Here is a 17,267-nt window from a genome sequence, read left to right as displayed (position 1 = left end):
TGCTAGGAGGCTAGATGGTGGAATTAGGGAGCTCATGCTTATTTAATTTACTTAACCCTAAAGCCTTTTGGTGAGCCTTCATATGCATTTTCCTTGACCTATTTATTCGCGTAAGTCTTGCGAGTACCTTTGTACTCTTGTTGCTTTCGTATACTAAGTTGCAGGTGAGCCGGAAGTGGTGTTTGGCCATTTCTACCCCGCCGAACCCGGCGCGGGCGAGGAATAGGCCAATATGGTCAATGGCGTCCTTGAGCAAGACGCCATTATTATTATCTATCGTTATATTTTCCGCTGCGCATCGTTCTTGGGATATCATGATAAACACTAGACTCTACGGTTTTATCTCTTTTATGTTATTGTGAGCCCAAGGCTTGTATCCTTTATTCGAACCTTAAATTTCAGAATTTGGAACCTTTCCTTAAATTAATGTTGTAATGGTTAGTTGATTAACTTGTATTAAAATTTGCTCTTTGTGGATCATTGGTGATGTAAGAGTTTGTGACGGTACGTACATGTGCATGATCTTGGGCATATGTTGGAGCACATACCGGGACTACCGGGTTTAATGTTATTTTCGGCGAAAGGTCAAGTTGGTCCTTAGTAGTTTAGATGTGGACTAACCCGTAACGCGCCATTGGTGCGAGTGCGTGATAGCTCTCATCTTCGCGATAACGACCGACGGTTTCGATTAAAATGATATTAAATTGGGTGGTTCTCACACTCCTCGCCGCTGTCCACGACGACGACGTCGTCAACGAGCACGGTGGAGACCGTGGAAGGCACGCACGTGTTCCACCTATGCGCGGCTACAGATATCTGCGGGGCATCGGCGCCGGCAAGTTCGTCCGCTCGGGTACCTTCCCCGCCGGCGGCTACCTCTGGTCCCTCCGGTTCTACCCCGGCGGCGACGGCGGCAGCAGCAGCAGCAGCCTGGAATGCTCCTTCCACGCGGACTTCATGGCCAAGGGAGCCAGCACGAAGGCGTGCTTCACCATCGGGCTCGTGAACCAGGCGGACGGGTCCACGCGCTGGGAGCCGACCACGCCGCTGATCGCCCTCAGCACCGCTGGCCACGGCTCGCCGTCGGCTAGGATCACTGTCCGGAGGAGCAAGGTAGAAAACTTCGCCGTTCTCCGCGGAGACCGCGTCACGGTCGTCTGTGTCGTCGGGGTTGTCAGAAAGCCCCGGGTCTCCGCGGCGGCGGAGCCCGTGTCGAGAGTCAAGGTGCCGCCGCCGGACTTGCCGGAGTGTCTCGGGAGGTTGCTGGACGACGGGGTGGAGACCGACGTGACCGTCCATATGGGAGACAAGACATTCGCCGCGCACAAGATCGTGCTCGCCATGCGGTCGCCGGTCTTCCATGGCAGCTCTACGGGCCAATGAGGGAGAAGACGGAGCAGCACCTGACCATCGAGGACATGCAGCCTGCTACTTTCAGGACACTGTTGCGTTTCATCTACACCGACTCGTTGCCCACCATTAGCAGCCAAGATGAAGATGACCGGAGAGAGACGATCTGTCATTTCCTTGCGGCGGCGGATCGGTACGGCATGGAGAGATTGAAGACGATCTGCCGGGGCATCCTCTGCAGGACTCTCACAGCGCATACTGTGGCGGCGATGCTGGCACTTGCCGATCAGCACCATTGCGATGTGCTTAAAGATGCTTGCATGGAGTTTATCTTCTCTCCTAACAGGCTTGGAGATGTTGTGGAAAGTCAAGGGTACGCCAAACTCAAGACAAGCTGCCCATCAGTTTTAGTGGAGATATTGGAGAGGTCAAGTAAGTTCTGACAAATGTAGCCTTCTATTTCTTGGTAGGAGTGTGTTCGAGTGCAAGCCTGAATTCAAACTCCTGTGGAGGTAAAGATCAACGATTTGCAGCTGATAAAATTTTAGTTTGGCTCTTGTCCACGGCTCCACGCATAAATACAAAAGAAAGAAAGAAAACAGAGACAAAGGTCTCTAAACTGCTTGCAAATTTTTCTTATATAATTAAACGGATGAGCTCTTGTATCTAGCAATTTTTTCTATATGTTAAGTGTCGACCAAGAGAGGGAAAATTTTATCTATTTAGCTGGCTCCAAAGTAGCTGCACCATGTGGTGCAATACTGCAATATGACCTTCTTCGTCATATCATGGATGCAAGCATGTCTTTCAAACAAGATACAAAGTGAGGGACTCGATTATTATATCATAAACAATAATGTAAGTTTGGATCCGAATTGGAGAACAAAGAGCAATAATAAACATTCGAGAAGTAAATCAAACCAGTAGCTGCAGAAATTTTAGGATATAGGATGTTTGCAGGGAATGGTGCTGCTTTCCATGTAGGACAAATAGAGGTATTGAGAAATAGCAGTGAAGGTAAGCTCAATTGACTTGATAGCCATCTGAAATTTCTGTTGCTCTACTGTTTGACTGAATATTGGGTCCCAAAACAATTCTACCATCTCTGAAACTTTTATAATGCATGTATGCGACAATGATACCAAGACTGTCCAAATCGTCTCGGGAAAAGTTAGTAGTCTAGGAATTTAGCTCAAATCATCTAAAATGGTCTAGCAAAAAATATATCTCAAAGGGAAAAATTAGTAGCCTAGAGAGTTAGCTCCATGACTCATGGTCCATATAAGATGATATCAATGAAGATACCATTTTGAAGCGCACTAAAATGGATTACAAATTTATGAAACTAGTATGATATGAGCTAAGCTTTCCACAAATATGTGCACGAAATGATAATTGTGGCAGGATCGCCTGAATTAATCCGGTTTAAGTGCGCTAACCATCACCATGGATACAATCCGGGCTAATATGCACTTAAAACGGAGTAAAACGACAGTCTGTCGGGTAACATCCCGATGCAACCACTGGAATTTCGATCGAAAGAATGCATACATACAACCCACACGAAGGTGAGCCTAGAGATTACAACAATCCACAAATTTTACATCACAAAGTTCAATAGGAATTATTATTACAAACCAAGTTTGGAAATATTCACAAACAAGTACTTTCATAGTTCAACAGTGTAGCGGAAAATAAGCGAAAGTTCTAACGACGATACAAGATATTGCGTTGAAGCCCGTACATGACATCATTCAGCGTTATCATCATTAGCCGGGGACGCATCCCATTCCACCGATCAACTAGGAGGAAGAGTGCACGGCCAAGTCAAACTAGCAACCATACTGACTGATGATTCGTCGCTAAAAGGACCTATAACGACCATAATGCAGTCGCCATATTGGAGCTGTGGTATAGTGATTTATGCATATCGGGAACTAGATGCCATGAATAACCTATCAACTATCAGAACTTAAATCTTGCCTTAATGTACCCCTCCCTGCCAGGTGCACTCGCTCACATCAATACAATACTCAATGCTCCCCCCACTACAGGAAACGGCTACTTTGCCGAGTGTCAAAAACACTCGGCAAAGCTCCAAAAACACTCGGCAAAGCCTTTGCCGAGTGTTGCACTCGGCAAAGGACACACGGAAGAGAAACTGTCGGCACAGGGCACTTTGCCGAGTGCATTTCGTCGGGCACTCGGCAAAGCCTTTGCCGAGCGCAAAGTGCCGCACTCGGCAAAATTTAAGCGCCGTGACGGAGCAGGCACGTAACGGACGCTTTGCCGAGTGCCAAGGACCTCGCACTCGGCAAATATTTCTTCTTTGCCGAGTGCAAACACTCGGCAAAGATTGTTCAGATTTTGCTGAGTGCAGACACTCGGCAAAGATTCTTCAGATTTTGCCGAGTGCAAACACTCAGCAAAGTGCCCAGAATTACCCATTTTAATCTATTTTTTCTATTTCATCCACACATATATATCAAAAAAACATATATCATCACAAAGATCACCAACATCACATCTATGTCACAAACATCACATCTATATTACAAACACAATCGATTCACATACATATCCCAAATCGGTTCACAAACATATTATCATTATAGACCACAAAGCCGCATGTCTCACAATATAGTCCATAGATGTCAACAAACATGAGAAGTCTACAGAAATAGGATAAGTGATAAGAATCATGATCAAGACCTCCAACCCGGCGACCTCCATACCGGCGTAGTTGGAGAAGCATGAGGGTCATTTGAGGCCGCCGATTGATTCTGCAAAGAGGAGAAGCCATCGCATGTGTGAGACAAGATAAGTAAAGGTCAGACATGGCTAAAACTTATCCATACTCACAGGAGTGGAAAACTCAGCAGGAGGTCGAGGTGAAGCGAACAACGAAGGTGGTGGAGCTACATCCGCCTTGTTGTTGAATACCGTGCCATCCCGATCTTCAGCATCAGGGGCGGCGGCGTAGTGGTCGAACGTATAAGCCAGCTCCGTCACTCCGCCGTACTCAACCAGGCTAGGGAAGTGTTCCCTACACAGAAGACCCAGGATGCCATTGACAGAGCGTTTGTGAGCAGCACCTGCACTCTGCACAATCGTCCAGGACCTGCACAAATGATTAAGACCTCTTAGTAGTTTCAACTTTGAATTTGAACATATAACAAGAAGAAGAAATAAAAATATGAAAAGTTACTTACTTTTCCCCTTCGGGTCGAATCAACGGGCGCCTCTCACGAGGTATCGGTCGCTTAGGGAGACTGGCGGGACCTGTACATGTGATTAAGAAAAATTATTAGTTTCAACTTCAAATTTGAACATGTAACATAAAGAAGCAATGAAAACATATAAAGGTTCTTACCTCGCAAGTAGACGCTCGACGAACCAGAGGCACCAGAACCAGAGGCGGTCTGCTGCGCCTCGTCCTCCTCCTGCACCTCCTCCTCCTCCTCCTCCTCCTCCTACGCCACATGCACCTCCTCCTCCGTAGCGTCTTGCTGCCCCACCTGCGCCTCCTCCTCCTCCGCCTCCTGCGGGGGCACCTATGTCGTCCCCCTCCTCCTCCCCCTCCTCCTCTCAGACGACCCAGATGTAGTTGACCTAGCCCTCTGGTAAAGCGACCTAACGCTCCTCAACTCACTGCCTACCATCTTTGTTCAATCACCTGCAATTAAGAAGAGTAAAGTAATAAGTACAGATAAACAAGACGTACTTAGAAAGAGATGCAAAATAAATTAAACATAAATACATAATAATATAGTATTACATTGATTAAAAATAATCTTCATAATCAGGATTAGCTGGATCATAAGTCTCACATCACTATCAATCAAATCATAATCAACAGTATCCGAAGGATCAACGTCGTCATTGGAATTGCCTAAATATAATCATTCTAGCATTTGTAAGTCTTTCACATTTTGGACCTCATCCTCCTCCTCATCAACAACCGTTTCATGATGAATGCTATCAAAGTGGGTCCATGCTTCACCATCGGACGCATGTACCATCTTATCAGGATTGTATCATTTTCCATTTTTGTGCCATGTCATCTATTTTGTGTATTCCTCTGTCATGTATAACCGCTGGATCCTCGGTATGAACGGAAGGTGACGTAGGATTGTCACAGGGATGTCAAGCTGTCTCTTGTGCCCATCACCAGAGTCTACCTCCATGAACCTAGAGGATTCACACCTTGGACAATACTTTGATTCTGCGTATTCTTTCCTAAACAGGACACACCCCTTCGGACAAGCATGTATCTGGTCATACGGCATCTTGAGTGCACGAAGAAGTTTCTATGCCTCGTACATACTCTTTGGAAGAATGTGACCCTCCGGAAGTAGGCTACCAATAACTGTCAACATACCATCGAAGGTGTCTCGGCTCAGACTATACTGCGACTTTAACGCCATTATGCGTCCAATGGCATCCAATTGAGAAACCTTTGTCTGTCCGTGAAGGGGTTTCTGTGCCGCGGCAAACATGTCGTAGAACACCTTTGCAGTTGCCTCTGGCTCCTCCTCCGTATGTCCTTCAACAAATTGTGCCTCGTGATAGTCATGTAACATTTCCGCAACCCCGGCATCGGCATCATAATCCTCGACACGTTGCCTCACCACCTCCTCTCTCATACGATCGGCTTCACCGTGGAAGACCCACTGGGTATAGCGTGCCGTAAATCCATTCAAACAAAGATGTTCCCCCATGACCTTCTTCGTTTGTCTTTTCCTATTTGCACATTTGCTGCATGGACAGAAAATTCTACTAGCTCCTTTAGCAGCTTCGCCAAACACCCGTTCCAAGAAAGACTCGGTCTTGTTGATCCACTCATCAGTGACTTGACCCCGACTTAAGTGGCCAGTGTACATCCACTCACGGTCTTCCATCCTCTAACATATGCATTGGAAAGTAATATCAATTTCATATGACAAAAGTTTTCATCACAATGCCATGACACACTCTCTAGCATTTTCTATATCACAATGCATTCACACTCTTTATCCTTTTGTGTATCACAATGTCACATGATAAGCGAAGCCAAGTTCTTATACTCTATAAGATGACTAAGGGGTGTTTGGACGTGCTAAAATTTAGCCCTAGGCTCCTAAGATGACTAAGGGGTTAATATTGACATACTACATAAATCTTTTTTAGAGAAACATAAGTTAGCATATATTATATACGTCCTAATTTTCAAAAATGAAGATAAAAAATGCCACAAACCATAGCAAACATAGCACTACCTGCCACAAACCGGGGGCGCAGGCGGGGGCGCGGCCGGGGCCGCGGGCGGGCGCGGCGTGGGCGCGGCCGGCGGCGCGGCGGGGGGCGCAGCGTAGGAAGAGTATTGAATCTCAACAAAAGATCATGTTATATCCACAACTGCACATGGTGCAAAACAATATCAGAAAAAAACATGTTCTAAAAACAATTTCATGTGTAAAAAGTTGCATCAAAATTGGAGGTCACAATTTTAAGCACTAATGCTGTTGTGACATTGAATTTGATAGGTACCGGTTGGAAAATTGAGAATGGAATGAGAAACTATCTTGAAATAGATGTCTGAAAATTTTAGAACCTCTAACGATTACAAGGTCACGGCAAGCTTGATGTGTAAATGGCAAGTCTTCTATTCAACAGGTCAAGCCAATGTATTTAGTGATTAAAACTATATGAACTATTTAGCCATGAACTACACAGAAACGTTTCTTTTATCAAAGAGAGATTGAATGGCTACCCAGCAGGCCAGCTACCTGTGTTCTTACCTTCTATTTATGTGGCAAGCCCTACTAACAATACTACAAGCTTGGTTTTGGAAATAACATTGATAAAGCCATAAAGTTATGCTGAGTTCAGTTTGGTTCAGAACAAAGCTACTTACATGAGACTTTCTGCCAACGCAATCATATTGTATCTATAGCTGATCAAGCGATATTTACCTGAAATTAAATTAAATTAGATAAGGTATTTGCATGATCATGTCATATTTATTTCCCAACATCCAGACATTATGCAAATTTGTAACCTGGGAGCGGCCGGCGGCGCGGCCGGGGGCGCGAGCCGGGGCGCGGCCGGGGGCGCCGCCGGGGGCGCAGCCGGGGGCGTGACCTGCGGCGGGAGCGGGGGCGCGGGCCGGGGGCGGGGGCGCAGCCGGCGGCGGGGGCGGGGGCGGGGACGCGGAGCCGGCGGGCCGGGTCGGGGGCGGGGCGGCAGTACACTGCAAGTGCGCGCGTGTGTGGATAAGGTGGAGGGAGCGAGCGGCGGCCGAACTTAATTCAAAATGTTTACCGAGTGCCGGATCTAGGGCACTCGGCAAAGGACCAAATTTGCCGAGTGCCGGATCAGCGGCACTCGGCAAAGGCACCTCTTTGCCGAGGACCAGGTAAGCGGCACTCGGCAAAGAATTGACATGTTTTTATCAATTTGTTGAATTTCCTGTACTTATTGAAATTTGAACTATAAGTCACACGAATAATGGAAAAGAATGAATGAAAAAAATGATATTCACATTATTTAAGGATGCATTGAGACCTTATCAAGAAAAAAAATCAGAAATTTCAAACTTGTTGTCCACGAAACATGACGACGAACATCTTATCAAGTTGTTTTTAAAATGTATAAAAAGCAAATATGGTCCAAAAATTATGAAATTGGTCGAGATGTAATGATATCACATGGGGAAGCTGTGATAAAAATCTGACGAGGTTTCGTGAAAGTTAAAATATACGATGCTTACAAATTGAAAGTTCTCCAAAGAGATGTATGATTTTATATGAAACCCGATTAGGTGTTAAGTATCGTAGATGTCAAACTTTCATGAAATCTTATACAAATTTTATCACAGTGTCCTCACATGATAACATGATATCTTGACAAGTTTCATAATTTTCCGACCTAATTTGCCTTTTATACAATTTAAACACAACTTGAACACAATTAGTCGCCATGTTTCGTGAATAATAGGTTTGAAATTTCTAGTCCTTTCTTTGATAAGGCCTCAAAGCATGCCCATTAACATGAATAACAATTTTTCATTCGTTTTTTCCACTATTCGAATGACCACGCAGTTCAAATTTGAATTTTTCAAGAAATTCAATAAAATGAAATAAATTGTTAAAATATAGCAAACACTTCGATAAATGAACCAAAATTACATATCTTGTTGAGGAGAATGTAAGATGGCAATAGAAAAAAGTTTAGACAAAATAAAGATAAAAATTATGTATATTTTGCCGAGTGTCTAGCCTTGGCGCTCGGCAAAATGGATCTTTGCCGAGTGTCCTGTACTGTGCACTTGGCAAAGACTCACGCCGTTAACTACCGTTACGTCCTGACGCGCGTTTGCCGAGTGTCATTCTTTGCCGAGTGCGCGACACTCGGCAAAAAGTCTTTGCCGAGTGTTTTATTTTGCCGAGTGCCTGACACTCGGCAAAGGGTTAATTTACCGTGTGTTTTCCTTTGCCGAGTGCTGCACTCGGCAAATAGTAACTTTGCCGAGTGCCCGATTTTTTGCACTCGGCAAAGATTTTGACACTCGGCAAAGACCTCGTTTCCGGTAGTGCCCAATAAAGATCGACTTATAGAAGACATACTTATCTAATCCACTCATGTCCCTATTTCAGATGCAGCTTTGTCGTCATGATTGGTCTATATTATGTTCTTTTCATGAAAACCTCACTTGACCAAGTGAAACCTGATTACATTTGGTCGATCCGTACATAATGGTTCTTACAATCAATACATTTTGCGGAACATCAATCGACGCATCGATATGATAAAGTGGACCAATGAATGCCACCCCTAGTTCTGTAGATCACACGGAGTACCTGTTGGAATATGTGGGCTCATGGCCCAATATTTGCAATTAAAGAATTAAAAGCCAACTATTAAATGCTAAGGGATTTATTGTGTAATTCCATAATGAAAGTCGAAGAGGATCCCAACCGACTCAAAAGATGGAGTACGAGTACACCGCTTGTGAAGCCAGTAAAAGGAGATTGGTGAGCCACACATGCGCGTGCTCGCTCACCTTGCCGGGCCGTGGGCAAGCCTGAGCCTGAGTCTGACTTGATGCGTTGCCTCCAGGTGCATCCTCCCGTCTTCCAGCCTGACATCTATAAGACCAGGCTCCTTCCCCTCTGCTCCTCCTCTGCTTCACCGTCGACTTCTTTGCTACCGCCTGTACAACTCCGTCCCTCGTTGCCGCCCGTACACCTTCATCGACTACATACCACTAATGGTTCACGGGACTGCACTGCGAACACCTTCCTGCACCGAATTCGTTTGACTACTTCTAGCAGGCCAGTCGAACATGTCTACTCTAATTGGTAACGGTGCAACCGGTGCTGGTGGACCCACCTCGGGGTATAATCTGATACTCCTCTATTTTATTGGTTTCATCGTAAATTCATGTTAACTTTGAACTTGTGCACATGCCTTGATTCACTCACCATAGTCATAAAATTATTAATAAATGACATGTGTAATTTTGGAATTAAAATGAGTCCGAAAATGCCTAAATATCTAACAATCCAAAAACTTGATTATGGTGATAGGCTTTCAGTGTCTACTTTTGCTGCATCTATAAGACCGAACGTTTTTTATGGTTCCAACTTTAATCGTTGGTGTGAACAGATGATGTTGTGGTTGACGGCGATGAACATTATGCATGTGGCAAAGGGGAAGTCCGAACAGTTCACTCCAGAGGAAGGGAGTGCATTCGGGGCTGCCAATTTCTGAGGCTACATCATAGGTTTTCTAGAATCTTGTGGACTCATACATCCGTCTCAAAATGGGGAAAGAAATATGGGATGCTCTTGAGGCTCAATAAGGAGTTTCTAATGCTGACAACGAGTTGTATGTCATGGAACAGTTACTAGACTACAGTCTATAGGATGGTGAAAGACTGTTCTGTGGTTGAATAAGCCCATGAGATACGTACGTTAGCAAAAGATCTCCCATGTTGCAGCAAAGAGAGTCCATGTGTGTTACCTAACAAGTTTGTGGCCGGAAGGTATTATCTCCAAGTTGCCACCTTCTTGGTAGGATTTTGCTACTTCACTGAAATACAAGAGACAGGAGTTCACCATCGATGGACTCATTGGTACTCTTGATGTTGAAGAGAAGGCGAGCGCAAAAGACACACGTGGAAAAGAAGTTGTCGGAGCTAGCACCAACTTTGTTCAAAAGAACAATAATTTTATTCAAAAGAACAACTCCCACAAGAACAAGAAGAAACCATCGCAGACGCAAAATCAAACCAAGACTAAACAGACTACCACTTTTAAGAAGAAGAAGAAGGGAAACTGCTATGTATGTGAGAGTCGGACCACTTTGCTGGGAAGTGTCCGCTTTGCAAGGGCGTGAAATCTACCAACATGGTCATTAGCAAGGCTGGAGGAACATCAGGGTAATGTAATTTATTACCTACGGTTCTTTCAGTATTTTGTTTACCCAAGCGGCGGGTTGACACTAGGGTTAATATTCATGTGCGTGCGGGTATTTCCTTGTTTTCTTCTTACCAGATCGGAGGGACTGCCTCCTTGTTGATGGGGAATGGATCGCATGCGCGTGTTCTTGGTGTTGGTACGTTCAATCTAAAGTTTACTTCGGGCAAGATCGTGCAGTTGCAGAAAGTGCAGCATGTCCCCGCCATCAAAAAGAATCTAGTCAGCGGTTCTCTACTGTGTAGAGATGGTTATAAATTAGTCTTTGAGTCCAATAAATGTATTTTGTCTAAGTTTGGAATATTTGTTGGAAAAGGTTATGATAGCGGAGGCTTGTTCCGCTTTTCTTTGGATGATTGTAATAAAGTTGTGAACAATGTGGTTAACATTGATGAATTTAATGTTTGGCATTCGAGGCTTTGTCACATTAATTTTGGTTGAATGATGCGATTGGCAAATTTGAGATTAATTCCAAAATTTACCTTTGTCAAAAATTCTAAGTGCCATGTATGTGGTGAATCAAAACAAACTCACAAGCCTCACAAGGCTGCTGAGGCGAGAAATTTGGCACCGTTAGAATTAATTTATTCCGATTTGTGCGAGATGAATGGCGTGTTGACAAAAGGTGGTAAAAAATATTTCATAATATTGATCGATGATTGCACTAGATATTGTTACATCTATTTGTTGAAGTCAAAAGATGAAGTTTTGCACTACATTAAAATCTATAAAGCTGAAGTAGAAATCCAACTTGAGAGAAAGATCAAAAGAGTTAGGTCGGATCATGGTGGCGAGTATTTCTCAAATATTTTTGCTTTGTTCTGCGAGGAACATGGTATTATTCATGAGAGGACGCCTCCCTATTCACCTCAGTTAAACGGGGTTGCCGAAAGAAAGAACCGTACTCTAACTAATTTGGTTAACGCCATGTTAGATACATCGGCACTTTCCAAGGAATGGTGGGGTGAAGCTATATTAACTGTATGTCATGTCCTAAACCGTGTTCCTCTAAAGAACCAAGTAATAACTCTATTCGAGGAATGGGAGAAGAAAAGGCTAATACTTTCATACCTACGTACGTGGGGTTGTTTGGCCAAAGTGAGTGTGCCAATAACTAAGAAACGTAAGCTTGAACCTAAAACTGTGGATTGTGTCTTTCTAGGTTATGCTATTCACAGCGTGGGTTATAGGTTTCTAATAGTAAACTCTGGTGTACCTGACATGCATGGAGTCCAGAGATGCTACATTTTTTGAAAATATTTTTCCCATGAGAGATGAAATAAGTTCATCTACATATATATTATATATATACAATTTATACACACTTTAATATTACAAGCAACCACAAAAGTTATTTCCTTCCAGGTACTTCAAATATTACTAGATTTCATTGTCGTCGTCACCCCTGTTTGGATCAAGTTGACCCACGCTTATCTTATGATCAATATAAAATTCTCCATTGGGATTTATGACCTGGTCCAGTAGGAATCCATAGAGTGATTCTTGAATTGCCATGATTCTTTCCGGGTTGATGAGGTCTTCATTCATTTACCAAATATGTCACGTGCAAACAGAATTATTTTGAATCAATAAATGTACGGAACTAAATGCAAGAAATTGTTATTAATTTTTTACGTACATCAAATTCTTTTTGCGTCATTTTCTTTGGACTGCAAAACGAGTGGATGAACTCACATACGTAGTAGCCACATAAGTTATTTCCTTCCGCCTGTCTCAAACACTATATATATATAGGTTATGAAATATCATGGTGTTTAAAGAAATGGAACTAGATGTGCGAATAGTATTCATACCGGAAAGTCTGTTTTGATATAAAGATCACCCGGATTGTCTGTGACTCATATGTGCTTTTTGAGAAAGCGAGCCCATACTTTTTGGAGGATGTCTATGAGGTTTTGATATTCTTCTTTCAGTTTTTTCTTAGGGTCGAACACCACAACTCGGGATCGATCAATCTCGATGGCGAGCAAGATCCAGTGAAAGCTGTTGATACGCATATATAGATGAAATATGGATATACTTATTATCAAATTGAAGGGATGGAAAAAATAGTCGAAGGACTTACTTGAAGTTGTACGGCAACAGAATGAATGTACAAGTATGTTGCAAATTCAAGACCATGAATATATTGTTCTCGGTTCGATTTGGCCATTTGAGTACACTATTCATGTTTATGACATCCGGATCCATAAAGCCGATGTTATAGTACCCCCTTCTTCGGCATTCTTGCACCTTTATCCTACATGATACAAAATGAAAGAGGGGATAAGAAAGCACAGAAGTAGTTGAACTAGAATATAGAGATGAGACGAAACATTTACATAACGAATGCACTGACGAGAGACTTCTCTAGGGTGTCTTGATGGTATAGAAATAAAAGACTCACAAATTCAATCCATACGTCAGCTAGCCCCCGATGTAAATGACTATGTTTAACCCAAGCTGCGAACATTACGTCTCCATCTGCAGATGCCTTCAGGTACTAGTCGTGCAACTGTCTCATTCTCGTTGGTAGCATCTTCACCAACTCTGGCCACATAAGAGGTTCTCCGCATACAAATGGTTTTCTTTCTGCCCCTAGGTGAATCGGGATTGGATCCTCCCCTCGGGTTGAGCTTTTGTGAGTTTCGTTTCCACCACAAACTAGGATGTAGTTTCATCCTCTTTTGAAAGCACTTGGAGTGGATGTATCGATTGTTGGGGTTGTTCTTTGAGCTGGGGAATGTTTTTGCCCCGACAATTACTCTTCTTTTGTTAAGACTTTGTGATTGAGCGGTCGTAGTCCGACAGTGTTTCTTTCTCCCTTGGTTGGCACATGCTTACGAAGAACTTCTGCCTGGCTGGATCCACTAGTTGCTTCGGCTGAGGCTTCTTTGACGCGAAGCGATCGGTAACCTCCTTTCTCACTTGCACATTCAATTCCTCGCTAGTCATTCCATATGCTAACTTCAGAGGTGGAGGCTTCTCTTTCTTCTTAGCTGGGTTCTTCTCCGGCTTAGGAGGTGGCGGCAGTGGGACCCAAGCCTTTGCGTTCTTCTTCACCTTAGGAGACGGCGGACTCATGCTAGGGTCCCTTGGAGCGAGTGGTGACTACGGATCCATTATGGGGTTCCTTTGTGCGGGTGGTGACGGCGGACCCATGCTGGGGTCCCTTTGTGCGGCTGGTGATGGCAAACCCATGCTGGTTGTTGGCGTTGGTGATCTTGGCCTTTGGCTTTTAGTCGATGCTGCGAAATCTGTGGCTCCGTGCGGAAATCTTATGTAGCGGTTGTTCCAACAGATCCAAGTGTGGAGCGCATGTTGTAGTTCCTCTTCTCCATCGCCTCCAAGGATCTTGAGGTCGAGGTCTTCCCATCCTTTCTCGACCCGGTCAACCATGACTCTAGGATATCCTTAAGGAATCAGCACGCCAAGACTTGTCCCACCTTGGACAGGTACTTCAGCAATATGGTGAGCCACTAATTTGACCTTTTTCCTCTGCTAATAAAAAAGCTCGCAGGGGGTCCTCATGGTGACCTCGTCCACGGGGTAATATTGTGGGTTGTCTGCAACCATTTCAGTTCAGTCTCCGCCGCTGGGTGCTCCGTGGAAGCGACGCTGCTACGGCGTTGAGAGCCGGGGCTGCTCTCCATATTATGAGCTGATGGAGCTTCTTGTTATCATTGGCTAGCTGCCATTGCACCTTCAATCAAAGCTACTCGTTCTTCTAGGGCATGCATCTTCTCTTCCTGTTCAGCCTTCCTTCCGCATCGGCTTCTATAAGTCTCGATATCTACACTAAAGCCATGCTTCCTTGGAACTACGTCCATGCCTCAGACACGTCCTGTGTGTTTCAGTGTCCCAAGAGTGTATGTCAGCTCGTCTTTTTCTGTCAGGCTTCAAAGTGCCTTCAGCAACAGCCTTTAGTCCATATCGAGAGCTTGTCGGCCGCTTCTCTTATTCGATTGGTAGTCACGAACGATCCATCTTCCATGTTTAGTGTGCCTCCATGAGCATAGAAGAAATACTTTGCTCGCAATGGCCAGATGAAAGTCACCAGTATGATTCCTCTTGCCATTAGGTCTTCTTCCATCTGCCATTTCAGAATCGCCGAAGAATAACCTTCCTGGCCAAGATGATGGAAGTGCTTCTTCTTACTCGCATTGTCTTTTTTCCGCCTTGTTCGCACCTCGCTGTCCTCGGACAACTTGTACTGCCCGAATTCATCCCAAAAAGGATGTTGCTTCTTGTAGTTTTTCTCAAAGTCTAGCGTGCGGCCCTTTTAGACGTAGTCTTTGTTCAAGTTTTTCATGAACGTCTGGAAAGCAATAGCCATCTTCTTCATGACCCAATTCTTCAAGAATTCCTCTTCATCATCTAGAAAATGGAAGTGCAGTTTCACCTTTGTCTCCATAACATTTTCTTCTCCATGTCGGGGACGACATCCGCAACATTATCAGTGGCTTTATTTTTCTTCCAAAGTTTGTAGCTAATGGGGATGTTTTCCCATCCATAATGATTGACCAATATCCTGTCAACACCCTTGGGAGCCATTGGTTCACCGTCTGACTTCAATAAGGTGATGTTGGTAAGCCCCTTCATCTTTTTCCTCGAGCCTCGTTTCTTTTTTGGCTTCCTCGATCCAGATGCATGGAAAAATATCTATTAATACACGCATTTCATATGTAGAGAATTCATATATATATATATATATCATGTTAGTTTATATATGCATGAATTCCATATACCTCAGCTTCAACCTCTTCCTGAGCAATTTCAAGCTGCTCAGCATTGCCATCGCTAGTATCGTTGAGATATTGGCTGCCGTCATCATCGGGTGCATCATCTTCAAGGGGCGGTAGGTGATTGGTACCTTCACGAATTATATTGTGAAGGAACTCCTCTTCATCATCATTAGGTCTCATTTCGATTCCTGTGCGAACAAAATATGCAATATCTATAATATTCTACAATATTCAATAAATTTCTACAATAAATACATGAAGTTATACGGCAACAAATTTACGTCACATATATTTATACAATTTTCTACTATTCCCTACAATTTTCACCTTCTTCTACAATATTCTATAATAAATACATTTTTCTACAATATTCTACACTATTCTACAATTTTCTACCATTTTCTATGAATTTCTATAATTTTTTACCACACTTACAGAAATTTAAAAAACTAGAAAAAAAGCTGACGTCAGCACATTCTAGTGTTGATGTCAGCGTGGGGCTTACATCATGGGGCCGCGGGACGGCGCGCTGGGGTACGGTGGTGGGGCAGCGCCGGCGCGTGGGCGGGCAGGTGCTGGTGTTTCTTGTGCTTCAATAGAATTGATATTCTGCAGGCGCACAGAATTACCACTGTAGCACTTAACCTTGGAGTATTCCAGATTATCGTAAATTTCCTCAAGGAAGCACTATGGTTTAAAGAGTTTCGAAGAATCGAATGATAAACTTTTACTTGAAATATCAACCGGCTAACTTAGTGAGGGTAAGCCAAATATGATAGATAAGATAATGGCCAAGCAACGACCGTTTGACATAGGAAACTCTAAACATTAGAGCGGTAAGGTAGCTGGGAGGACAACGAGCGAGAAAGACTCCTAAAACACTTCTAAACTGACGAGTTAACCTTACTAGTCTAAACCTTGCTTCTAACTAGCTATCGGGAACCTAGAGCTTATTTCAGCAGCTGGAAGAGGAAGGACTACAGAAACGGTTGAGAGGGGAGTCCAACGGTAACCTGCTACTACTGCTACAAAAACATCCGAATGTGGTAGACTATAAGGGACGGATAGGGCTGTCACCACCGGTCGCCTACCACAGCGGTTCCGTGGGGTGGAACACACTTTCTAGCTAACATTAACCCAGACACCACGTCTGCACTCGGTGTTAGGATTTTTCTTGAGGCCTTCATGTTAAATCCCCCTCAACCTAGGAAACTAACTTGAGTCCCTAGTCCGGGCGAGAAAACCCGCAAGGTAAGATCCCGATAAACAAGAAAGATAACAAAGCCTAAGCTAGAGGAAAGAACTTCCGCACACAAGTTGGATAACTTGGAAAGGTTAAATGCGGAAAGTAAAGCTAACTCGAAAAGATAAAGAAAATAACTTGTATTGGTAAATATCAAAGGGAAAGATATAAGAGCTATACTAGTATACCAGACTTCCGATGATGACTCCAGAATCCCAAGACATGCTCGACTCTACTCTAACTCCAAGACTACTAAACCTAACTCTAGAATGTGAAAGATAATGAGAACTCCTTGGTGTGTCTTACAAGTGAGGTTTGATGGTCTATTTATACTACTTCAAGGTCGGTACTAAGGTAGTTGCTTGTCTTGTACGCAGGTACGTCAGTTGAAGTAACTTCCACGAGAAGTTGAGCACTTGGCACTTCAAGATGAGCCCGGCCGGCCTCTCCTAGGCCGGTTGGCCTGAG

General features: G+C 43.9%; 2 protein-coding genes across 2 annotated transcripts; both read left to right on the top strand.

Annotated features, from left to right (window-relative positions):
- Nucleotides 1-693: 693 nt before the first annotated feature.
- Nucleotides 694-1,383, top strand: LOC112898070 (BTB/POZ and MATH domain-containing protein 1-like). The gene has a single exon (XM_025966474.1). It carries the CDS (start codon nucleotides 694-696, stop codon nucleotides 1,381-1,383), a length of 690 nt encoding a protein of 229 aa, XP_025822259.1.
- Nucleotides 1,380-1,793, top strand: LOC112898069 (BTB/POZ and MATH domain-containing protein 2-like). The gene has a single exon (XM_025966473.1). The coding sequence runs from the start codon at nucleotides 1,380-1,382 to the stop codon at nucleotides 1,791-1,793; it is 414 nt and encodes a 137-aa protein (XP_025822258.1).
- The last annotated feature ends 15,474 nt before the right edge of the window (nucleotides 1,794-17,267 follow it).

The sequence above is a fragment of the Panicum hallii genome, chromosome 6 (genome assembly GCF_002211085.1).
Source record: "Panicum hallii strain FIL2 chromosome 6, PHallii_v3.1, whole genome shotgun sequence".
Classification (NCBI taxonomy): Eukaryota; Viridiplantae; Streptophyta; class Magnoliopsida; order Poales; family Poaceae; genus Panicum; species Panicum hallii.
The sequence above is the reverse complement of the archived record's forward strand: the minus strand, read 5'-3'. Positions and strand labels throughout refer to the sequence as shown.

Coding starts and splice junctions, on each gene's coding strand:
- LOC112898070 (XM_025966474.1), top strand. CDS start 694: ATGATATTAAATTGGGTGGTTCTCACACTCCTCGCCGCTGTCCACGAC.
- LOC112898069 (XM_025966473.1), top strand. CDS start 1,380: ATGAGGGAGAAGACGGAGCAGCACCTGACCATCGAGGACATGCAGCCT.